Raw genomic sequence first — 26,748 nt, 5'->3', positions numbered from 1 at the left:
TGAATGCAGAATTACCCAAATTAATGTTATATATCTGATAACATTTAATTATTCTTATTTATAGTAATGTTTTATACAAGTTTTTTCTTTAGTCTTTATTTGGTATTTTCTCATACCCACTTTTACATTGAAAATATATGCGTCAATATCTGTTGACTGCTTTCTTTACATGGGGTTAGCATATTTATTAGATTTTATGTATTGAAAACATATGTATAGCCAAATGTAATAAAAATATCCACACGGATAAAATAATGGTTGACTGTAGAGAAGTACAGGTAGCCACTTGCTTCCTCTTTGATTTCAGGATGACATTATAATAACTGTACATGTAAAGACTTGTCTAATGTTGCATGGAAGAAGGAAAAGTCACGTCATGATTTCAGGTGGTTTTCTCCCTCAAGGTTTATTATATCACAAGTACAATACAGAAAAGAACATTCCAGGTAGATATGGCAGATAAATACTGTAAAGTTATTACTTGCATTCACATTTTATTTTGAGTGCTCGAGTTAAACACTTGAAGCAGGTAAAGCTAAGGTGAATTAAGGCCACTGTGGTTAGATATGGTGCAATCTAATTCCAAGCTTAAGGTTCTTCAAATAGAGAGTTGTAAAGGTGGAAATGTGTTGGTTTTTCAACGTCGTGAATATCTGGTGATTAAAACAACCTTTTAGCTGAGTTGTTGTGGCTTTATATTTTTGGAAATCTAGATCCTTAATTGGTACATAGAAATGACTTTTTATTTCACTTCACACATTTTTTCTGTCAAATGTGAAAAAAATGTTTCACATACTTTTAATCTCATAGAAGCTAAAGGAAAAAAAACGCACACAATATTTACATTATGACAAAATGTTCATGACTTTCTGAACCTTCACATGTTTTGGTCATGGTCTTTAAATGCACTAGTGTTGGGACAGTCTGAAATGTGACAGTTTTAAAACTTTAGTATACAAAACACATGTTAGTTAAAGCCCTTCATTTTCTGTGCATGCATTTAAAAACTGCTGCATACATCACCACAGTTGAGACACTTCAGAGCAAGGCAGAATAAGAATATTATAAGTTACAAAAACAATAATACTGATAATAATGCTACATTTTCTAATCGCCTATTCGTAGTTTCATATCAAAAAATGCTTCTGTAGTATAAAATTGTTTAAGATACAGGAACTTGGCACACTTTTCATATAACTAGAGGCTCTTAGTTCATATTTTATAAGGAAATAGTGATAGAGGAAGATATTAAGCCTCTCAATTCTCGAGAACGACGATATCAGCCACTCCATGCACTTGTGTGAGCTGTTTGCAGTCGAGAGACGCCACCAGCTTCCTGGGTCCGTGCTGGGTTGGGACGAAGTGCTCGGTCAGTGTCACTGTGGAGTGGCCGCCTACATCACTGAGAGGGGGGGGGGAAGAGGAGTGGGATATTAGTCTGGAGAAGTAAAGCTTGTTGGGAAATGTGAGGGTGAAGGAAGTGTCTTGTGTTCTTACCCCACAATCACTTCATGGCCCTTCTGCAGACCCAGGCCCTCCACTCTGAACACCACTCCCTTCAGCATACGTGGCAGGGGGTTGGTGAAGGTTATCTTGGCGGTCATCTCCTTGCCAACAATGGCGTCTCCCAAAGGCTGCAAGAGGGGAATTAAAAATGAGTCAGAAGGGTTGAATACAACATTTTCCTTTTGTTCTATATGAAAGTAACTTTAGACATAAAAAGTAGTACTGGACATAAAATACACACTGTTTTCACACATACATGTAAATATATCTAATATGTATATAGGACCCAAATATGTATATGTTCATTTTATTTAATTTCTTATTTTAAAGTTACTTATATATATATATAATGTTATCTTTGATTTGATCTTTAATTGTATTCATCTCTAATCTGTGTGAATCTGTGCTGTCCTGTTTTTCATTCTTACCCTGTTGCTGTTAAACTACTGAATTTCCCCAGGGGGGTTAATAAAGGTCCATCTTATCTTAAAGGTCCCCGATTATACTGTTTTTCATCAATATATTATAGGTCTCAGATATATACAAAACATGTCTCAAGTGTTTTGCTCCAAATACCAAACAGATCATTGTAGCATCCCATAATCCCCTCTGTTTCAGCCCTGTTTCAAAAGTGCTGATTCTCTGTCTTTTACTTTAGAAGAAAATAAGGAGCCCCTCTGAGAGGTATTTGGTTAAAAAGAACACAATGGTGCTGTAGGAGGAGATTCAGGTGATAAGTTGGGGGGGGGGGGTTACCTTGGTTGGTGATTGGCTAATGGTTACACAAGCCAAAACATCGTTATGACATCATAAAGTGGCCAAAATCGGATCAGCTCATTTTCAGACAGGTTTTTATATAAATGGATCAGGACAAAAAGTGAGCAAATATTTTTTCCTGAAACTTTTAGAATCTATTTACACAGAGGAGACACAGGTTTATGTATAAAAGACATGGAAAAAGTGGATTTTTCATAATAGGTGACCTTTAATTCTAAAAATGTACAGTAAGTCTAAAACCTACCGTGATGTTGAGGTCAGGTGTACGGAACCTAAAGGTGGTCTGGTTGGCTACCACCTGCTGGGTCTCACTGACTCTTCCAGACAGGGTCAGCATCAGAGCGGCCTGATCCACCAGCTGGTTCTGGTACTGTTGGTAGGGCAGCACCCAGTCAAAGGTCTTTTCTGTGTGGTAAGGTAAGGAAAAGAGCCATGCTTCAATATTTTACATTTTCACAATGCAAGTTATACTTTCTCTTTCATTTTAAGCTGATTGGCTTTGCACAAAGAATGGAAACAGGGGAAATAGCAAGCCTGTCTCTGGTCAAAGGTTAAGAAAAAGTTCCCCTCCTGACACCTTCAAAGCTCACTGATGAACTTGTTCCTTTGTTAAATCCACAGTCGCTTATTATTATAGCTCCCCTGGCCGTTCCTGTGCTTTCAACTGCATTAAAGCGAGGCCACTGTATTCACACTTCCTACATATACAAATGAAAAGTCATGAGCAATACAAAATGCCTTAGCTCAATTCAATATTCTAAGCGTTTTTTGTCAGTGCTGACTTTTTAAGTTGATATTGAAAAGGTAGCACACGTAAAACAGCATCAACCACTCTCCTTTTGGCTGTGTCTTTGTCTCCACCCACTCCTGAGAGAATAATCAACTGCTTTGTCTGCCTTCTGGCTGTCAAAAGGTTAAGTAGTGTGCGTATACTAACCAGAGATGAGAGATGAGTAGATCTGCATAGTTAAATTATAAGATTGTGACTGAGCGACCTCTTTCATACATGTAGCCATTGTTAGTATAAGAATGTTAACTACAGCAGCTTTGTGGGAGGGCCATACCTTCATTGGGAAGGAGCTCCACAGGTATCTGCTCCTTCCTAATGGTGCCCTTCAGCACACCGGTGTAGTACATGACGGCCACCTGGCTATGCAGAGTGGTGCGGCGAGGTTGCGAGCTCAGGTTCTTCACCACGATGCTCAGCTTGGCGTCAGCACCCATCCTGGGCCCTTCACCCTCCATCTTCACCTCCACTAACACATCCTCTGCAAGGGCCGTGGAGTAAGTGTCTGGCTTGCTGCCAAAACGACTGGCAGTCTCCACAGCGATCCGTTCCTCTTCCGAACCTGGTACAGAGGGAGGAGAATGTGAGTGCACGTGATTTTGTCTGATGTTTTAGGATTTATTTGCAGTTATTACGAACATAACACCTAAAGTTGAGCAAACAGATACATACACATTTTAATAATATGAGCAGGTAAAGAGATAAGAGGAATGTGATCTATGCAGCAGAGATAGTATTCAATCATTACATATTAGGATAGTTCAAGGCAATTATCTCCAGTACCTTCTTGATATTTATATAGGTGTGTGATGTCTGCCCGCTCATCAGAGCCAACTGCTTTAGTACTGATGTGGTGGCCAACAGCTTTCTTCTCGCAGTGGATCTGCGTGAAACCGGCGTCCGGGTTTCTTTGCCAGAAGATCTTATCACTATTGACCTGATAGACAAGTACATGAGACGTTAATACTGATGATGGAGTTCAACCAAGGTATTGCATCAACATGAATCTAGAATCAACTTTCGGCACTTGCCAATTTCTAGCACTCACCTCAGCGAAGACAAATGGCGTGTCATGTTTGAGGTAGACCTGGCCAGATCGGATGGCGTTATGGGAGGCAGGCCCGCAGCGGAAGGTGCCCTGGCTCGTCTCCTGGGGGGTCGAGTCAACAGCCTGCCAGCCTCCATGACCGGGGGGCAGGTCTTGTCTCGCCATCCAGCAGTCATTCCATACATGAAAGTTCCTATATGGTTACAAAATTATGTTTATTTGAGGTCCCGGATTAAGTTATTCTTGGATAAAACTGTCACCTAGCTTAGCCTAATTTTTAACAAACAAAGTGAAAAGCGGTATCAATCTTTGTGTCTAATTCTCAACAAGAAAACGAGGCATCTTAAAGAGCAACTTGCAGGGTTTTATTTTTACTACATTTATGCTTAACCTTGCCTGAAAATTACAATTAAAAAACGTAATGCAGGATTTCATTATGTTTTACGAGACATAAGGGCAGGAATTCAGAGGGGAAAGTAGCCGTTTTGAGCTCTGCTAGCCTACTAAAAACTTCAAACGCGTCATATTACGTCACATAGGGGAGCAACTTTCTCGGACTCCTTCTCTGCCCAATCAACCCAGTCCCACAGCATTTCATGTTATAGTCACGAAATTAATTTAATCTATTATTTGTGTTCACCAATACGATTTTCGCATTTTTTTTTCGTGTCACACAGAATGATTTTAAAAGCAATGTATTTCTATTGGTAGTGTGTTTCGTGCCTGCACCACGTCTTTTGGTCCGGTCGGGTCTTGGAAGACCGGAAGCTGTGTGGTTCATACAAACCTTTTCTTACTCAATATCTTACCCTAAGCCTAATCCTATCCCTTTTATTTTAAATTGTATGATGTCGGAGTTTTTTCGCCATCCGTGAGGAAAATAAATGGGGCTCAGAGCCTCAGAATACTGAAATCTGTATTTCTTGTCATCTTTTTTTCCTTCTAATTTGTTATTATTTGGTGCAGGCACGAAACATAGCCTACTACCAATAGAAATACAATGCTTCTAAAATCGTTCTGTGTCAGAATACTGAAATCTGTATTTCGTTTTATCTGTTTTTCCTTCTAATTTGTTATTATTTACATTGCTTTTAAAATCGTTCTGTGTGACACGAAAAAAATGGCGAAATCGTGTTTGTGAACACGAATCAATAGATTAATTTCGTGACTATAACACGAAATGCCGTGAGACTGTTGGCCCTATTCACGGTAGTAGTTGGTAGTTGGTTTGAGCGGTTGTGATTTATTGAGCTGGTATTTTTTTGGTAATTTTACATTGCATTTCACCATTTGTAATCATGGTGAGCTATTGTGTTTGTGCAGGTTGCACAAACTCCAGCCTGTCAGGACATTGAGTCCACAGTTTCCCTAACTGGAAAAGGACCGGAGCTAGCGTTCGTTCCTGGGTGCGTTGTGCGAGGTGCATCCACCCCCCTGCAGCACATACTCTCTCCAGAGGCCATGAGCTGGCATTTCCCACACAAGGACCTATCAAACAAAACGTTTATCAGGAAACCGTATTACATCTCTCTCCCCCCTTCGCTGCTCTCTCTCTCTCCCCTCCGGTACACAGCACGTGTGGAGTTGCATTAGGTAACGCGAGATACGGCTGATACTTGCGCATTAGTTTCTGTTATGGATCAGTATCAACAGTTCTGCCAGTAACGTTACTATATCAATACTACTTTAGTTATAGCCTGATATATGATAGCTAACTTTGCAATGTTGTGATGTGACGTTAGCTAACATTAACTGTTAACAGCCGCCCAGTTCTCCACTGGTTCTCCTCACACCACAGCTCCATTTCTCTCCGATGGCTGTTATTTCTTCTAATCCTTGGCTGCTCCTGGTCTCTTGGACGCCTAGCAGGCTCATAATTATAAGGTTGTGGTCCATTATATGCATATGAATATACATTTTCAACCTCTTCTGTGTCAAAACTAGCATTGTGAACCATGTTTATTCATACGTTAGACCGGCCGCTCTCCCTGATGTGAAGTCACACACGGCGGGTGGTCTGTTTTATGCGGAAGTAAAAATGTCTTACAAAAACTATGCCAGATGTCACTGTAGTGTATATTTCTGTATATATATTTTTTTATCTAGTGTATACATCATTGTCCTACACATTTATTCACTGGGGTCTCTAACCTGCAAGTTGCTCTTTAGTCAGATTTGGGTTACTATAGTTTTACAGAATCGAACGTGTGCAGTTTGGGCAAAAATAGAATCAGATTTCATTATTGATACAATGGTGTAAAAAGATAGAACGATAGTAAGGAATTAGTATGGATCCTATATTTTACAAGAATTATTGATCAAAATGAAGACGGCTAACACTAGCTACATTTAGCTACATTGCAAAAGTTAATTGTGAACTTTAGCTATGGGGAAACAACAGATGGCACAAATATTTCTAGAGTTATTTTTAAAAACAGTACTACCACATAGCAGATAGATACCAGATTAGCATCCGAGTTGTAAATAATTGAACAAGCTTTACGTCTCGGAAGTTTCAAATTATAACGGACTGCTTTTGAAGGACATCTAAATATAAGGCACATTCCTAAGGTTTGGGTTCAGCAGCAGGGTGCCCTGGCCTGGTAAAGTTACACATCTTACCACACAGAGTCACTATTGAGGTAGTCGATTGGCTCCATATTCTCATCTAAATACACATCTGTGGTGAGGGATACATCAGTGTCATGAGCAGACTGGAAGTTGGTCACGCTGCGGGCGGGTATGCCAAGACACCGAAGAACTGGCAACAAAGACAGACAGAGAAAGATTTGTTAGAACTCAATTCAGAAGTTCGTTAATAATTGTATGTTGTTGTTTGTTGGCAGATGCTAAAACTTGAGCATAATGATTTTCTACCATGATGACCCTTGCATGGAACTTGTTTAATGATGGCTGACTGAAAGCAACACATGTGGATCTATTGGGGACAAAAGTGGTAGGTATGATAGGAATGCCTATTTGAAGTATTTATATGAGTGTGTACATGAGCTATGGCTTGCTATCAGGTGCTAAGGTCAGCTAGCTACCATGTGAGGGCTCCTGCATGCATGTACAATGAGTGAAGTGTTCTGTTACAGAGCAGTGAGAGCTAATGAAAAGGGCCTGATAGACAGGGAGCCCCTCATCATGACTGTTTATCAAATTTACGTGAACACTGGGAACTTTATGGCCTGCACACAAACAACACATAGAGGAGTCTCTTGTCACACCTCTGTGTCAGAAATATAGCTTTTCTCTCGACGAGCTCAACCTGTCTCCATAAACACACAATGTTCCTTCACACTGCATCACATGCTCTGTAATTCTTGATATACTAACCCGTTGTAGTGATCCCAGAGAAGACCCAACACTGTCCGTAAGACACGGGCGTTCCGTTAGAGGAGTGGTACTTTCTCAGGATCTCCACGCTGCTGCTCCATGCAGAAGGAGAGACTCCATCAGAGTAATCCCCAGACCAGTTCCCCACCAGGACCCCAAAGTCATCCTGAGCATTTATCTAAAAAAAAAAATAGGGACACTGTGAATTACAAATGAATCCTCTCATGTTTACATTAAAATGCTAATTATCCAAGCAGAACACAACCGTTGCTAGCTATGAGAACATTTGGGGTCATGTCCTCTTCATCGTTTCCTGAATATGTTTTTTTTAATAATCTTTATGTTGGCTACAAAACATGATTGGAAACACATGGCAAACTGTTTTAATGAATATATGGAAATTCGACTACTTTTAGGCCAAAAATAAAGCATTTAGTATTGTCCCACCATAATTGTATTCCCGGCTTTGAAACGGCAACATTCACAAAGATACATTACAAAGTTAACTAAATATATTCAAGGACTTGGACTCATGACCCCCATATTTCTAATATCCTGAGATAGTGGAATGTTGATAAATCAAAACTCACCATGGCAGATAGGACTCTAACCACATTGACAGCATCCCCTCGACCAGATGGAGGCATGTCACTCTTCTCCAGGATAAACATACATGCTTCCAGAACTCCCTCATGAAACTACAGCCAAAACAAACAAAAACACAGATCCTGAGCAACAGACAGCAGGTCACCCGAATTGGGATTCAATGATATTATTGGGGAACAAATTGAAGACGTGTCCTACTTTAAAACATTGATAGCAATAACTACACCAACTGAGAAATATTACACGACACAGATAGGAAAATAATTTGTGGTCGAAGAAACTTAAAGCATGTGCAACTGATAATAAATAAAGCCAAAACAATGTGCTGCTGGATATACTCACTAGTGGACCATATGTGTAGTAATCCGCACATAAAAATAGTCCCAAGATAACCCTGTTTATATCTTGTATTACATTTTAAATAAACAAAAATGGTTAGTATTTTTAAAGAACAAAACTATATATTTTGACCCTGTATTTCCATTAGGAACGGCCCTATACAATGATATCATTTCCAAACCATAAGCATTTAGTCATTTCCAGTCCCATCTTGTCTTGATAGTCCGTACCTGCCCAAAGTTCCATGTGCGGGCCCCGATCTGTTTCTCTGTGCCATAATAAATCCTCCCGATGTCATTCAGAACATACTCCTTTCTCTCCTCCTCATCATCCAGGAACACTGCGTCCTCTGGAAAGACATGATGATATTAGATTATAGTAATCCAGTGTAATAATACTGAGAATATATAATTTAATCCAGTTTATCCTAAACTTGAAACGGTTAAGTTATTAAGCTATTAAACCAGCTTCAACAGGAAATAAGAGGCACTTTAATGTTAAACTATAATTATATTTAATGATTAGACTCAATGTTAATATGTTTGCCTTCCTCTGTCTGTGAAAATGACCCACTATCCATGTTTTAATCACCTCTTCAGTGACTCAGGAATGTGATTTATTTTCACAAACTGTTTGAAAGGATCCCCAAGGCCAGGAAATGATGAGGAAACACAATGACTCAATGGACCTTGCAGTGGGGCCCAAGTTCATTTATGGGAAGCGGCCTGTTTTGAGTGACATCAGCCCTACAGACTCTGGCATGCAGTGCATCTCTGACATAAACTTCACAAATCTGTGTCTTTGTTTTTCCTAATCCCTCATCCTTTAATGTTGCCACCGTGAGTGGGTTAGAGGAATTTGATGTAAGGAAAGAAAGGAAAAACACTGTTGAAGATGGACATGAGAAAAAATCAAGTGGAAGGAAGAGGTTTAACAAAGTCATGAGGGACGAATAAGAGAAAGAGGGGAAGTTGTGCTTGGGAGGGAAAGGGGGGAGGGTGTGAGTGGGGCGTGAAGCATAACAGAGTCTCTTGAGATTTTACAGGAGAAAGTAGAGGTTGAGGCTGACAGCATCTGGCAGCAGTGATGATTGTGTTTTTCACTTCTTCCTGAATATTGGGAGTGTAATGTAGGGAGAAACAGACACACAAACGGGAGGAGAAGGAGAAGGAGGAGGACAGAAAACAGAGCAGTGCAGTGAGGATCAGGTCAACAGATAGCAAGCAGAGAGCAGGACTGGGTCTGGGTGGGAAAGGCATTTAAAGCAAGGAAGTGCACCAGGAGGCAGTAAAAGCGAGGGTGAGGACAGGTTGTCACCAGCTGCAGGATTACTGTGAGCTTGCCCCATGGCAATTTTGAATTTTACGAGTGTGAGAAAGTGATTGGTCTCGCGAAGAAGAGATTGAAAGAGGGAAGAAGAGATTGGACTTTCGGGCCAAAAGCAGCAACAGTGTAATGAAAGACAGACCGTATATTTAACATTTTTTATCAAATCCAGTTCCAACTCTTTTTATTTTTCTGTGTTGCAAATATATTTCTTTTGGTCAAATATCCTGTGCGGATAGTTTGCAATGCTCAGCAAACTGAACTCAGCCAGATAAACAATGGAACTTGTTTCCTAAGGCTTTATTAACTGAATAAGAGAATAATAAGTACGCATATTCTTTTAAAATAAGACCTTTTTTGTTTTAAAATACAAACAGAAAAACCAGTCAGCAACCCAAGGGTCCTTAAAAGTCAGTCAGTGCCTTAAATATGCTTCCTCTCTATCAGCTAGCAGGGGGGACTCCACTTGTTACAAAAATAAGTCAGATTGTATAGAAGTCTATGAGAAAATGACAATACTTATCACTTGATTTATCAACTCAGTTAGCATTTTCTTAATGAGTTTGTCCTCTCAATCATTAGTTTAAGTCTTCTGTAATACAGCATGGTGGTAATTTTTTTAATTGTGGTCTCATTTGGAGTAAAATAGATGATAAGGAACAGTTTTATTTTGTGATTGGTTACTTTGTGATAAGGGTTCACTATGGGCGTAGTCCTGTTTGGGTGTTTCCTTCTTAAATCTTACTTACACTTTCACAGTGTGTTTTGATTGGTCATTTGTAACATTTTGGTTGCGTAAAATAGTCTTCAGCATTCCCCCACTCGTGTCACTTCTGCTTTCTCCTCAGTTTTTATTACAGTTTGTTTTTGCTTTTATCTATTTAAAAAAAAAATATTCACGATATTAAAGTGTTTAAAAGTGTTTGATTTAGGCATAAGCAAAGGTTAAATATCATGTCTTTATGTATAAACATTTCATAAGATGGTCTGTTTTCTTCCTACACAAAATCTGTTTGGGTCCCATACTTAAGTGCTAGCATTCTTGAATCAAAGCCAGTGACCTTACATAACTCTCATAGTTACACAGCTGTAGCTTTTTGATGGACAGCAACACGCTCATGGGTTGAGTTAGCCTTCCTCGCCCATGTGTTAAATTATATCAGGTCTCCTCTCACAGCTTAAAACTGTGCCAGCACCTGCTATCAGAATGTTAAGGCTATTCATAATGCAGCAGCTATATTCTGGGAGAACTGGTAGTTGGGCTGTATTAGACAGTTCGCCTGCAAGTAAAATATTGATAGACAGATATAAATTGATACAAGACTTTTTATGCAATTCTGTCTGTCTTTCCTTCCTTGCTGCCCTCAATTTGTGTTTCACCCTCAGCCATGTGTGCACCCACCAATGCCAATCTTACCTTCACACCAAGGGTTGAAGAGCATGACGATGTTCTTGTCGGAGTTGTAAGTATTTGCCGCCACGCCTTTCAAAGTGCTGGTTGTCACCGTGAGCCCATACAGGCCAATCACAGCGCTGGCTGGAGAGTTGACGGACAGCTTGATCTTGTTGCCGTTCTGCTCTACAATCTTGGCCTCCCAGCGTTCATCCTCCAGGTGATCCACCAGTGGTATAATGACATGGGTGCCTTTGGACACCAGGGGCAGGGGACCTAAAGCACACAGGTATTATTTGAGTCATGTGATACCAGTATTCCAAAGAGTAAGAAATAAAAGGAAAACTTTTTCATGAACAAAAGGCCAATGTGTTACAATACTTTTGTGCTACTATTTGATAAAGTTCTGTACCATATACAATAGTCTACCCAATGTAAATTGGAAACATTTTGGGGAAATACAAATGTAATTGTTAGATTGACTTTACTGTAGAACCAGGCTAGCTCTTTCCCCGTAGTCTGATGCTAGGCTAAACTAATCTAACGGTTTTAACATTGGTTCAGATGTAAAAGATAAATGCAGCATCAATCTTCACATCTAACTTGGCTAGAAACCAATATGAATATAAACCCAAAAATGAGGAGATTAAAGTTAACTACAAGCAACTGATTTGCTATGAACCACTAGAGCAGGGGCGTCAAACTCAAGGCATGTGGGCCAAATCCGGCCCGCAATTTCATTTTATGTGGCCCGCAAGAGCTTGGAAAGAATATAACAAGTTTATTATCGGTTACATGTCGCTTTACAGAAGCACGTTGCCCATAAACTACATGTCCCACAATGCATCTCATTTTGTGACATGCACAGTGAAAATACTTGCAATTATTTGCCCCAGACTTCTGCTTTCAGACATAGTTAATTATGAAGTTATCCCCCTATCCGATAATAATCCAATGCAGAGGCAACAATGTAATATAATACATTATTTTATATATATTTATATATGTATATCAAAGTTAAAAGTCAAAGTTATATTTATTGTCAATCTTTCAGTTTGTGTGTACAGACAGAGAGATCGAAATACCGTTTCCCATAATCCAGAACTATATTTATATATGTATATTTATAAAGTCTTAAAGTTACAATCGGCCCTTTTGAGTGCAACCATAATGCTGATGTGGCCCACAAGGACATTTAGTTTGACACCCCTGCACTAGAGCTACCAGAAAAATCTAGAAGAAAATACCAAGCAAAACATATTTATTTGTTAATAAGGGAAATAAAAAAGGCATTTTAGAAACCCATTCCTGTATTGTAAATGTTATTATGTTATTGTAAATGCATGTAAATGAAAGGACTTGCAGTGCAGAAGAACACAGCTTCTGGTCAATTGTTCACAAGGTGAAAACACTTTTTTTTGTGCAGCTAGACTATGTGCTTTACAATGCTTCCAATGTTCAGTTATCCTTGAAATGTTTTATGTAAATAAGGTTATAGAGCAGAAGTGGTCTTGGAAGGCTTTCATTGCCACATATAGCTGGGAAAGTAGTAAACTTGATTATTCACGTCACAGTGAGTTAGTCTGTTAGTCGTTAGTCTGTTGCCACAGTGGATGACTGGTGGTTTCTCTGAGTAAACAACATTTCTTACACTGCACATACACACACATCTCTGCACAAAGCCAAGAACATCTGTGAGTGTTTTATTAGCTTGGATTTTCCTTTTTACATGGCTTGTTGCTTGGCTAACAAACTGTGAAAACAACTTTGTGCAAACTTTCTCTTGAAGACAATGTTTATCTAAAGTAAATTCTAACCCATGAGCAGTATTAAGACTTATTGGTTGCTTTCCTGTGCGCTATTTTCTTCGTGTCACCCTGCTGGGCTTTAGTTGCCATTTGCCCAAGCGAGTATAGTTTATCAAGAAACCATTGTTCTCTCGCCCACTTCAGCCAGGACTTCCTGGGGACTTGTACAAAAGGAAATCAATGAAAAACACTCTGATTTCGACCAGATTGACCTCACCTTTGAGGAAAATGGACTCTGTATCATTATGGACCATCCAAGTTGAACAAAATAACAGCTTAGGGTGAAACTACAATACAAAGCCCAGCTTTTAGTGATGCACTTTAAACCTTTTTGCCAGGAATGGCACTGTGAAAGCAAAGGTAATCATAGCCTGTCGAATAGCTATGTGCGCCAACACTGCTATGTGATTATCTAAGCAGCAGTGACGGCAAATCGTCTCTCTGTGGTGATGTAAGGGCCATTTATTCCCAAGTGTTTTGTGGATGGTTGTTGTATGAGGCCTGTAAATATCAGAGCGAGGTGTCTGGTGTCCAGCAGACTTGAAGCTGTAAACACTGTGGGATGGTGGGTGGAATCCAAAACTTGTGGTGCAGCTATGTTTGAACTGCTGCTCGATTTAAATGTGATATATACTTGGAATTTTGAACAGAGTTCCCATGCTTTGTTTTGAATCAGCTTCTGGGTTTCACACGGGCTTACAGCAACAACTAGTTAATGGAGAGTCCCACATTTATATTATTGAAAGTAGCAATATAAGGAAGAGGATTAAAGATACATGTGAAATATTTGTTTGAGTTTGGTTAACGTTGTAATTTGATTGATTTTCTGAGTTTGTCGTCAGACTTTATTTATAATAAATATATTTCTGAATTTGAATTCTTCAGTGGACTTCAAACTCAGAGTGTTGACTATAATCTCAGAATATAAAAAAAATATTATGAACATTTATTAATTTAATAAAACTCACTAAATATGAGAATATTATTCTCATTAAAAATATAATTTCTGGCTTTTCAAGTTAATGTATGCACTCTACTATCTACATGACCCCTGAATTCTGCTGAGAGAAACCCTGTGGTTGGGAATTACTGTAGATGACTAACACACTTGGGGTTTGAATGTGAAAAAGTAGGCATTTACTAGACTGGGTGGGTCTAACAAAACCATGTGAATTGCTTTATGGGAACTGCGGGATGCAGTTCTATCAACTTAAAGTATGGGTATATTTGCCTTTGCTGCTACCTTTTTTTCTCTCTTTTAAAAAAAAAGAAACTCCCTTGTGAATTCCCCAAAGAAATAAAAGTGGCCCTTGAGGTTTTAAGAATATATTGTCCTAGTTATGGTCTAATGCTTTGCTTTTCCTTTTTGTTTCACTACCAGAGTGTGTATGTATGATCGATCTTTTCTTTTTCAGTAGAAAACCCCTCTACCCTAAAGATCATACTGATGACCTTTCTTTACCATATTAATTTGAGATTCTTTTAAGGTATACGGACATGCGTACAGATACTGTCAATCTGTTCCATACCTGTTTTCAGGTCCAGGTGCAGCTTGTCATTGTCAGCACTGAAGGGCCTGTTGAGCTCCATCTCTATCTGGAAGGTCTGTCCTCTGCGGATGATCATATCGTCCCCCTGAAACAGCTCAGTGTGATGCTCCTTTCTGTTCTGATCCGTCTTGGAGCTCAGCAGGTCCACAGAACACACTGACAACTTCATTTCTGAGAGAGGAGGGTCAAAATGTAAGTATGTGTCTGCATGAGTATTGACTTGTAGGGGTGATATTAGTGACATTATTACCTTCCATTTCCTTAGCCTCTCCATTCTCAACCGTCAGCTTGGCAGGCTCAGGGGTCGGGGTCGGGGCTGGGGGTTTGACAAATTCCACCTTATCTGTAACATCATGGGTGTTGCTCTGGCGCTTACAGCAGCATGGACACATCTTCTTGAACCAGCGGCGACAGCCTCCCTCTTCCAGTTTCTTCTCCCCATCTTTATGAATGGTCAGCTCCACCCTGGTTGGTGGGGCTGCTCCAGGGAAACGCCCCACCTCTGACGTGCCTCTTACTGCCAACCGCTCACCTGGCATTCTAGGAGACATTTTTGGAAAATTAAGTTCAGGAATGACAATGCAGATACCAGTTATAACTCATAACAGATAACGTGACAACATCATCCTGCTTTAAAGTTATGGGCGTTAACACAATAATGGGTATCTATCAGAATAGCTACCACCTTAACCATTCCTTAATCATCTTGTGATCCGTTAACTTGTGGACCTATTTAGTAGGCTTAGGAACCATTTCACAAGTGTTATCTATCAATGCAAATCGTTTTAGAATTATTCCTCAGGTTTGAAACATTTTGCTGTGAACAGTTTTTATTGGAACCTTTCTCCACAAAAGGAAAATCATCTTAAGAATACTGCTGACTGCACTGTGTTTTTTTCCAGAGTTATGCCTACATTGTTCCTGCAAACAGATGCCGCTGTTGAATTTCTGAACAATTTCATTTCATGATGAGGGCCAAAAACATAATTTCTCTTCATCTCTATTGGGGTGAGTGGATACAATCTCAGAGAGGGAAAAAATAACCAAACCTATCTGCAAAAAAGATAACGTGAGATAATGTTGAAGGCCATAAGCTCAACACCATAGCACAAAAGTCAAAAACCCTAATGTTCACACTGTAGAGGTCATTGGCAGTGTGCTACAATATGTTTAATTCTGCCAAGAGTTTGCATTCATAACAACCTGATTAACAGAAAATGTTTCCAGTTTCACTTCTCCCTTTTCTTATATCTCCTCATCATCAAAAAGCAAATGTACTATTTCTTTCACTTTTTCCCACAATTACAACATTCCAGAATTGCACTCTGCCCTGTCGCCAGGCTTTCTCAAATCATTCTGGGGAATTCAGCCTTTCGTCCTTGTCGGCTACACTCCCTGAGCAATCTAACATACCTCCTACTAACAGCTGGATTCTATTTGTCTCACCCCAGCTGTGGAATGATGTCATTTATGTGTGTGTGCTTGCACATAGACTGTGGATGTAGGTGTCCAGTACTGTAGATCATATGAACATTTACCACACTGTCACATCCCCTCTCTCATACAGTTCTCTAATAATCACAAAGGAATTAGATCATTTGTCACATTGAAAATAAGCCTGTTCTTTCTGCTCATCCTCAGATTTTAAAATCATGTTCACGTACAGCAAATGTCAACATTATGAAATGTCAACATTGAAAACAAAAGTGAAAACAAAAAGTGTTTACTATGGATGGAGGGGGAGGAGAACTTTCTGTCCGTTCCTTTTTCTCACCATCTGTAACTTGTTATCATAAAAGCCACACAGGGCTATGTCACTGCACACAAATATAAAACAGTATGAGGCATACCAAAACATATAAGCACTATAGGAGTTTCTTGGGTTCTAGTAAAACACTCGTAAAATGTAATGAGCTGTGGTATAATTAGACGAATTGCATTGTTTTTAACTAAACATGTATATGAGATGTTCGGTTGATAGGCCCTCCCCACATTTGTACCATATGCTGTTCCTGTCAATTCTTCCATGACGGTAAGACACCCACCCTATAGGGTTTACAATAATAATGGTGGCCACCTAGCCCTTTAAAATTGTAAGTTATTTAAAAAAAAGGGGTTGGCATGTCACATAGAGATACACAGAAGCAGAATTATATTTTCTGACTATGGACTGTCATCTTTTGGCTGAAGTAACAGGTTTGCAACCCATAGATTGCTAGCTAATTAACGCTAACTGTTACTAAGTAAGATAATTGGTCTTTGGCTTACTTTAAATATTTCTAAACATTTCAGACTTCTATAAAAGGGACTCCAGAATAACTGTTTTATGGTAATAAGTGTAATTTTTTTTAATTGAAAATCAGTTGAAGTCGCTCTCACTAGTGTAGCCAGTTTATATGATGACATCTGCAACATTTGATGGTTACTTGTTTGACTTAATGCTAAAAGATTAAAGCTAAAGCTAGCATATTTTTGGTTGAGAATTAACCTCCAATAATCCAATACAGAGCAGGACAGAGTGGCTAACGTAAACTCGTAAAAAATGGAGCACCTTAGCTCCCACACAGCGGACATTATTTCAGTTCCAAGGACGTTTTGTAACCCTAAAAAGAAACGAAGATAGCTATTCTACTTGGCTAGTATGAAGGTAACGCGAGGCTACTATTGTATATAGAGTGGCGAAGTCCCTCCCCTTCCGGGGGACCTCCATGGGACCTTATTTCGGAAAAAGTATGTATCGAAGTCAATGGAGAGAGAAAGATTATCTTTTGATCCCGTTTGAATTGTGCAACAAATTACACATGTTTGTCAATTTAAAAGATGATTTTGCAAGTCAAAAAAATAAAAATGTGCCGTAAAACTGTGAAGTAACACTTTGTTTTGTGTGAAGCGCTCAATGAACTACAACTCTGGTCTTGCATATGTCACCAACACCAAGATGGCCGTCACGTTAGCACATTTCACCTCTTTCTTTCAGAATGTAGCGAAAAGTATTAAAAAAGGTGAAAATCACTACAAGTCTGGCCATGTTGAGAACTGTACATACACAGCATGCGGGACCGGCTTTACAAGGTTTCGGTGAGTAACACGAGTGTAATGTGTAACGTTAATGTCAGCTAGCTAAATTCACTTACTTGACTCTGGGATTTGTAGTCTTTCTAGTTGCGTATTTGTCATATTCTTATATTTCAACAGTTTTAAGACAAACTGTGACTTTTTGACATGGAAAATATTTTTTAAGATTGACAAACATCATATGGGTAATTCGTGGCACAATTCAAACGGGATCGAAAGATAATCTTTCTCTCCCCATTGACTTCAATACATAATTTTTCAGAAATAAGGTCCCATGGGGCGGAAGTAGATGGGCGTGACTTCGCCACCAAGCGGCAAACTCTGGGGAACAGCCGGGAAGCCAATACGGAAGTGCCACACACTGCAGTTCATACATGGGCCGCTAGGGACTGGCTGCAGAAAGGAGCAATTTCCATAGACCCCCATGTTAAAATGCCCAGCTTTACAGCAGAAAAAAACATGTTTCTACCCATGGATGCAATAAATATTATTATCGATATAGTTAGATTCCACCTTCATGATTATGAATCTGTGAGTGAATTGTTTTCTAACACGACCCTTTTATTTATATTAGGTCTTAAAGTTTTTGCATAAATTAGGGCGTGGTCACGTTGATGGACACGTACATGCCTCACTGTCAGCTAACAGCAACTTGTCCACTCTGCTAGGCTACAACCATAGAGGCGACAACGTTAGTTAGTCATAGCACTGTACTTGACCCTTTAGCTTTAGCCGTGTTCGTGGTGATTGTGCCTTTTAGAGAATATTGTTACAAATACCAGACAATTAAAATGTCGTGCTGTGCGCTTGAATGTACTAACAGAACTTCCAAGAAGTCTAAAATGATAATATTATACATGTTAACCCCGTTCGCAGGTGTTTGTGTGCTTGGTAGCTTAGCTTGTTACTTATTAGCCAGCTAAGGACGTAACCCTTTATGCATACATATACATTTTAGTTTATGATTCAGCCTTGGGTAAGACTTTTATAGTCTATGGCTATGACGCCCATAATGCTAAACGGGAGCAAGTGTTAATAGGGGACCCAATTATCCCAGTGGTGGCCGCCGGAGCTAACGAAGCCGCAGGGGGCTAGCTCCAGCCGGCGTCCCGGAGCTAGCCCACTGCGGCTCCGTTAGGTCCGGGCGGTGGAGTCCGTCTTTTCTCAACGTGTGAATGACAAGCATTAAGAATAATAAAACATAGCTAATTCTCTTGCAGATTGTCTCATTTGATTATGAATGTAACGTTTATATAGGGGAACCACACTGTTAGCAGTAACTTGGTATGCATGTATTTCATGTTAACTTAGCTTCTTAGCCTGAGCTAGCTCTGTTTACTTCCAGTTCGGAGGCAGCAGGTCCCGCCTCGGCTCCGCCTCTTTGCCCTTATTTGGAGCAGGCGGGATTAGACTCTGACGTTGCTGTCAAGCCGTTAGTGCCGACTCCGCCTGCTAAGGGCTTCACGGCAACTCTGCAGAATCCTATGGGTGACGTCACGGACACTACGTCCATACAGTCTATGTTCGCCACTCTATAAACACTGGACAAGCTAACGTTAGCTGCTAGCGTGGAAGAAGATAAACACATAGCCAGCCATTCCTAGTAGGTGGTGGAGCTGTAACTGGTGCTAACCCCTTAGTTAGCATATGTGCAAATATACTTAGCTTTATATGCTTTAAATGGACCAATCTGCGGACTTCCTCACACACATACACTCACATACGCCTTATATTTTCTCAGCCGCAGCTCCGCGGATTTCTCAGCCTGAACTCAGCCTGAGACAGCGAGACAGAGCGAAACTCAGGCTGAACTCAGCCTGAGCACGTGCACACACAAACTCACAGCCAGGCTACGAGTGTGTGTGTGTGTGTGTGTGTGTGTGTGTGTGTGTGTGTGTGTGTGTGTGTGTGTGTGTGTGTGTGTGTGTGTGTGTGTGTGTGTGTGTGTGTGTGTGTGTGTGTGTGTGTGTGTGTGTGTGTGTGTGTGTGTGTGTGTGTGTGTGTGCGCTCAGGCTGAGTTTCGCGTTGTCTCGCTCTCTTTCGCAGACCCACGCAGCAACCAGGAAATGACAGCAGTAATACAGCTCACACTGTCCGCTCTGCGAGCCTCAAAGGGCGCAGCAGCGAGCCCCGCAACGTCCCGCCAACACGGCACCCAGACCCCATGCTGCATTCTCATCCGTTTGTCATTACTGGTGTCATTTTCTGGTTGCTAACGCCATGGTAACACATAATCACTGATGTAACGGTGGTGGACTGATCAGAACAGAGTGGGCGAGCTGACCAATCAGAGTGGGCTCATAGGGAGGGGGGGGGGGGGGGGGGGGCAGGAGCTCCAACAAGCCGTTTAGGACAGAGAGTGAATACACATAATACAGAGATGCTGTATGAGAAACCAATGTGATTTTGGAAAATTGCACAATATAAATCTATTTTAGTATACCTCAACAATGGAATTATGATCAGTACAAATGGCCATGACATGGAACCTTTAAAACCCTTTAACTGCCAGCACCACCATTTGGTAGAGCACATTTTGTGTCTTGATATCTTGTTGAAAAAAAAAAAAAAAAGTTGAACTCCATCTGATTCAGCCAGCTCTACCCTTTGGTTGACATGTTATGCACAAAACAACCTCTAGATGTCACTGTGGTTCGAACAGAAAGCCCTTCAGCTAACTTCAACTGAGAAAGTTGGCAATGCTAGAAATCACTCTTTTTGGTCAACTTTTGTAAGGTAACCATATCCCTTTTGACATATTTTAGTGTCAGAGCACTGACTGAACATAATTAGATAACTTGATACACAAAAAAAGTTTTAACAAGGGTGTAATTATTTTTTTGAAAATATGCTTAACCAATCGGTCGAATTGGCCTTTTATGGTAAGCTAGCAATATGAGTTTTTCAGAATTTCAGAGATGTTTTCCAATAAAATATGATAAATAAATAGCTAGATTCATGGTAATATTACTAAATCTAGTACTGCCTTATGAGTCTCAGAGTGAAAGAGTCATAATAATTTATATAGCCCCTTTCATGAATGGCATTCAGCCCAAAGTTGCACACAGATGAGCAAGTTAGGCCAACACAGGATATAGACATTTGCTGTTAGGCCAGTGGTTTCCTGTTGTTGTAGGCCAATTCAGCATATACAGTAAGATGAGCAAGTATTTTTTTTATCATGAAAAACACTTTATATTACTTTTTTTCCATTTTTTTTTTTTACAATTATAATTTATTATCTTTTATGAATATATATGGTTGTATACATTGCTCATTTACCATAAAAGAAACAAATGTATTTGAGTTTGTGTTTTATTTGAGTTTGATGCATACAAATACTGTACTGTATATGATGATTGTTGAAAATGTACTTTTACCTAGAAGGCCAGCTCGACCAGTTGGTAGAGGCTCATAAAAACAAAACTGTGTGGTCAGTCAAACAAAATTATATAGTTTGTGCTTATTTGTGGCCCATTTGATAAGAAAAAGCAAAAAAATAATTTTTCCATAGCTTTTCTCTTGGTCCGGCAGATAAAGGGTTAAAGCAAGTCTTTTATACAGACAAGCATCGGTTAGAGTCATTTATAAACCATGGTAACATTTATTTATAGATTTCTTGTTAAATATTTGCATGGGACAGCCGTATCAGACAGGCACACTGGATTTGTAAAAAATGCAGTGATAGTGAAGTTATGTGGTGCAGTTCAAAAGGGCAAACATCTGAGTGAGTGGTGTTAGGGAGGGGCACCTCACAGCCCCTCAAAATCCATGTGAGAGTGTCTTTGTGTGTGCACCATCTGTGTGTCTGCTAAATATTAAGGTTTGCTTCAGTTTTTTCAGCTCCTGGACTTCCTAAGTTCATCTGCTGGTCAGATAACATTCCCCTCCCTTTAACTGCTTCCAGATCCTCTAAATATTTGGCCAAAAACATTAATAATCATTGTGATAGTCACAATGGATGGAGTCAGCTGTTTGTATTGCAACACGATCTCCACCCAAAACTAAAGTCACGCTCACTGACCCATTCAGTGCTGCCTTTTCTACATCTCTAATATTAGTTTAAAAAAAGGGAACCAACATGTTCATTAAATGAAGTAAGAATATGACAGCACTCTAAACATTTTAGTTAGAAAGTAATTCATGTAAGTTCATTAAAAACAATTGCATACCTTTTTCTGCAGACAAGGGCTGACTTAATATGTGCGCTGATATTATTTCCAGGCGGTTTTGTTGGTAATTGGTGTTTTCTCAGGCTTTAATAAGCCAAGATGTCTCACTACTGCAACTTAGGAGGACTAGCATTGCCTAATTAAAGTCATCCACTCAGCCATCTAATATTTGTTTTGATATCATGCAAGATATGATTGTAATTGGGCAAAAAATACTGGAAATATTACCAAATGTAACACAAATAAAAATGTTCAAGCTGTTTTGTTAGTAATGCTTTAATAAGCAAAGTTATCTCACTACTGCGCCTTAGGTGGCTTGAAATTCACCGATTAGTCATCCTCAACCGTCTTAAACCATGCAAATCCATTGCACAAGCCTCATTTTTGGCTGCTCTTCACTCACTCTTTAATGCACACATGTAAATGGTTTTGTAACACAGCCAAGCTTGAAAACAACAGTTAGTTGTTCATCTTTTCTCCCCTGCCTATTGTGTATCACTTCTCCCATTATGCTGTGGCCTCTCCCTCTGGAGCTTTGCACTGACTCTTCAGTCAGTTTGTGTTGGCATGCCTCTGGTATTCCCACTGGGCCCCGAGATAAGCTTTTTAAATTCAAATCACTGTTTCCAATCAACATCACCAGCTTTAAATGACTGCCCCTGTTTGTCTGGTGATTTTGCTCCCCAATGGTGTAAAATTAATGAATTGACTTTAGATAGAAATGTCACAACACACATCACATGCATAACAAATACATCAATATGCGCAGTGCACATCCTTCATAGAGAAGAAAAGGGAATCAACTACAGTGAAAGCATGAAATACTACAACTAATTGATGTGTTCAATGAAAAATGCTTTAAAGGTCCCATGTCATGATTTTCCGGTTATTACCCGTCCCCTTGTGTATTATGAAGGTTGTAGGCCTATGTCTATTTTAGTATACCTCAACAATGGAATTATGATCAGTAGAAATGGCCATGACATGGGACCTTTAAAAACAACTTATTAGAGATATAAAGGGAAGACTTTTTCTGATGGAAACCAATCAGGGGAACTCGTGTTTTTTTATTTTCAACTAAAGAGCAAGACCATGAGAAAAATGAAGGATGACAAAGTTCAATAAAGACATATTTACCTTATAGTAAGACCAGCTTTTAAATTGCTAACATACATGACTTATCATAGACCTATTATAAGCCTATACTACGTTGTGTTGTGATCTGTTCTTTAAGTTTATACGTGTATTTCTTTAATCTTCTCTAATCTTCAACTGAAGAGAAACTTCCCCTCTCTGAAAGAAGAAACCGTTAGGTCATGCGCGCACTGCTACAAGTCACTTCACATAACATCACAGAAATAACGGTTAGAGTATGACTCCAAATCTTACTTTATCTCCGTGTATTCCTCTTTGGATCAGCGATGGAACGTCAGGTTCGTTCGTATGTCTCAGCGTCAAAGTTTTCGAAAGTTGTTTGTTTCCTCTACTCGCGCCGCTCTTGAATCTGAATATTTATATGGCTGTCATGGAATGTGCTTTAAGCTGACACACCCCTCTCTTCCTCACATCCAAGCCCACCCCATCCTGTATTTGCTGAAGTTTCCCTATCCCACCACGAGGTCCAGTTGCGTCGACAGGGATATTGGTTCGCTGCGTAAGTGTGCACGTAGAATATAATACATGATGAGTAATACACACACACACACACACATGAGGAGAGGGAAACTGAAGGAGGTGTGTTGCGTAATATTCAGCCTTATTTTTCCAATGCAGGAAGGGAGTGGAGGCAGTCAGAGGATTGCAAGGGGATAGGCATTTATTGTTAGCTTGAATGTGTTGTGAGTCAAAATGTAATCATTATACAAAGATTTGGTACACAAAGCATACCCTGCACATCTCGAAGCACTGGAGCATTTCAGTTGTATGCTATTTAGAATTGTTGTACTATAGTTTAAGTTGTATAATATTTTGTCAAACATTGCACTTTTTACTACAAATATTTGATAACTTAAGTTACTTACTTACTACTATTCGGGTTTTATATTAGTATTTTGTGATTTTTTTGTGACATGTCTCCATGCTTTAATGTTCAAAAAGGTATTTATTTTTTCTCATCCTGCCTGTGCTGCAGCATCTCTTTTCACCCTCTGTCTGAAACCAGAGCCCAGTCCATTGTGATTGTTTAGCTGGACGGTTCTGTTGTGATTGGTCAACCGCTTAGAGATGTCCCGCCTCTTGTCTTAGCATATTATGTTGAATGTGTTGGCGCACTAGCCAATAGAAGTGCAAGTGCTACATAATGATGTCACTTTGTCACAGAAGTAAACAAAAAGAGTGCAATGGACGTGTTTCAGGAGAGTGTGTGCGAGAGGTCTTAAATGTCCGGTTAGGATGTATTAGAACGAAATCTAAAATGAAAATTGTAAACAAGCAATCTGTATGTAAAAAAACCACCTGTATGTAAATTGTAAATAAGCCATCTGTATGTCAAATATGTCTTATATGTCTTAAATGATATGATGAATTGGAAATGGGGGACCCTGATGTAAACAAGACGAAAGTCTTTCTCTGGTCTGCATCCCCTTAACAATTGTATGTTTTGAGCTGTACTGTACTGTACCCAATATACAAGCTGTTAATAAACTTTTCAATCAATCAATCAATCAATCAGAGAAACTCCTTCTTGAGGGAACTTTGGGATTTGATGCTTTGCAGACCATTTACATGCACTAAAAAACGTTAACACACTACAGGGAAAACCCCAAAAAGCATAATGGGACCCCTTTAACCAATTCAACACTATAAAATTATTTGTAATTCAGTAATAAAATATATAAATCTGAAATGGGCCATTTTAACCAATATGTACTTTTATTTCTGGTACTTTGGGTATATTTTTATTACAATATGTTTGTACTTTTAAGAGCTTTTCTTAAATTCTCTGTTACAGAGTATTTCTTTACTCTTGTATTGTTAGAACTGAGAACTTCATAAAGCATTGCAAAGTAGCTGTGTATCTGTACATTTCTACCTGTAAAGATTGGAAAGTTGTAATATAATGCCATATAATATAACTTTTTGTAAATTCCAACAATACATTATACAACCACAAAAAATAAACTGAAACCACAGTTTGAATCATTTGGATGATTTGTGGATGAATCCCCTTTTTAGGAAGTCCCCGGTCAATGTTCTCGTGATCTCTAAAACTTTACAGTACCATCCCTTGCAAACTTTTGGTTCTCTGTGTTCTGAAACCTCAGCGGTCAATACAGGAAGGGAGTGGTAACAGTAAATGCAATGCAGGAAGATAAGCATTTAATGTTACTTTAAATGTGATGTGAGTCATAATGTGATCACCACATGTCTTCAAATGTAGTACTTGTACTTAACTTGAAAAATTCCGTTATATACTTTATACCTTTTCTCTACTAGCTATTTGCTCACTTTAACCAATTTCTATAACTAATACAAAATATAAAAACTAAGATCAAATGCATGGTTAATCTAACCAGGAATATATAAAGTGATTTCAATCAGCCCCACCTTTTTCATCTACAACATTAAAGAAATGTCTCCAAGTATAAAATCATTTTTAATTCAGTGAAATAATTAATACATCTGAAATGGGCCATTCAACATAATGTGTTCTTTTACTTTTACCTCACCAAAATACTGTTTTTAGGATCTTTACTTAAATACTCAATAACAGTAACTCTTTCCTCTCGTACTAAATCTGAGTATGTCATAAACCACTGCATGTAGCTGTGTATCTGTAAATATCTGCCAATAAAGGTCAGCAATGTGTTCTATCACTGCCATATGATAAACTATTTTGTATATTTAGGCTATACAAATATGATAGTTCCCTAAAAATCAAATCAAAACTAAAGTTGTATTTGTGTCGATGATTCAAGGTTGAACCCCATATTTAGGAAATCTCCTGCCAATGTTCTTGTGATCTCTAAAACTTCACAGGACATGAAACTTCCCCTGTGCATGTTTGGTTCTCTTCTGGAAACCTCAGAGGAAAAGCCATTGTGACCTCTCATCCAGTAAAGTTTCAATTTAAACCATATGCCCAAAAGGAATTTGTGATTGTATTTTTGTGATAACAGTCAAAAGCATTTTCTCAGCAGAATGGCAATGAGACAACATGTAATCATTTCAGTTCTTCAGAAGTGCCAGCAAACCAGTGTGGATGACTAGACAGTGTGGATGACTAAAGTTTCCATTTCCAGGAAGATCATGATGAATTATATACTGTAGGACATGATCATTACTAGAGAAAACCGAAGATACATATCTAAAGCCATCCCCTGTCTTCATGGTAAAATGGTCACATACCAGCTGAGATTTAAAGAAACTCTGTGAGGCTGTACGCTATGTTAGGATAACAAGATTTGTGGCACCATGGCTAAACAGCATTTTACACAGACTTCCTGCAGTTTATTATTTGCATAAATGTGAAGTTTAATCAGTTGATCTGTATTATTATTCATTACATATAACAATATATATCCATTAAATATGTTAATTAACATTGCTCATAAAAAAGAAAGTGGTCCCTTTAAGAAATAGTTTAGGAACCACTGCTTAGTGCTTGGTTGCTTGAGTTACAGATTGTGCATTCATGAAAGTTAATGTCTTGTATAATTTATTAGAAACAAGAATTGGTGTTATCTACTACTCTAATAGTATTTCAAATTAAGGAAATCAGTCATTGAGAGCAGTAATGATCCTGAAGCCATTTTTTCAAGTCAATCCATTTGACATTAACAGTAAACAGGGAAGCACAGTTGTGGTTAATCAGAATAATTATGGCTTGATTTCGTTCAGGTGTGCCAGTTCCTGCCTTTTTTGTATTGTGTATGGTGGCTTACTAGAATGGCTTACTGGAGCTGGAGCACAGCCATCTTAAAAGTTATTAGTTATACCTGTGCTCTTCCTGCTATGACAAGTCAAATTGTCTACAATAAATGTGGACAAACCTCTTCATAAGGAAAATGTAATAAGGTTTCC

General features: G+C 39.0%; 1 protein-coding gene across 1 annotated transcript; it reads right to left on the bottom strand.

Moving 5' to 3' along the window:
* Positions 1-376: 376 nt before the first annotated feature.
* Positions 377-23,404, bottom strand: tgm1l1 (transglutaminase 1 like 1). Its single transcript, XM_034232087.1, has 14 exons — positions 23,116-23,404; positions 14,730-15,019; positions 14,459-14,650; positions 11,146-11,397; positions 8,633-8,751; positions 8,048-8,155; positions 7,458-7,635; positions 6,741-6,879; positions 4,119-4,311; positions 3,854-4,007; positions 3,348-3,632; positions 2,528-2,688; positions 1,498-1,634; positions 377-1,402 (listed from the first exon to the last, which is right to left on the bottom strand). Exons 2-14 carry the CDS (start codon positions 15,016-15,018, stop codon positions 1,258-1,260), a joined length of 2,352 nt encoding a protein of 783 aa, XP_034087978.1. The 5' UTR covers position 15,019; positions 23,116-23,404; the 3' UTR covers positions 377-1,257.
* Between the last annotated feature and the right edge of the window lie 3,344 nt (positions 23,405-26,748).

This window comes from Gymnodraco acuticeps, unplaced genomic scaffold, assembly GCF_902827175.1.
Source record: "Gymnodraco acuticeps unplaced genomic scaffold, fGymAcu1.1, whole genome shotgun sequence".
NCBI lineage: Eukaryota > Metazoa > Chordata > Actinopteri > Perciformes > Bathydraconidae > Gymnodraco > Gymnodraco acuticeps.
This window is presented reverse-complemented; position numbering and strand designations above follow the sequence as displayed.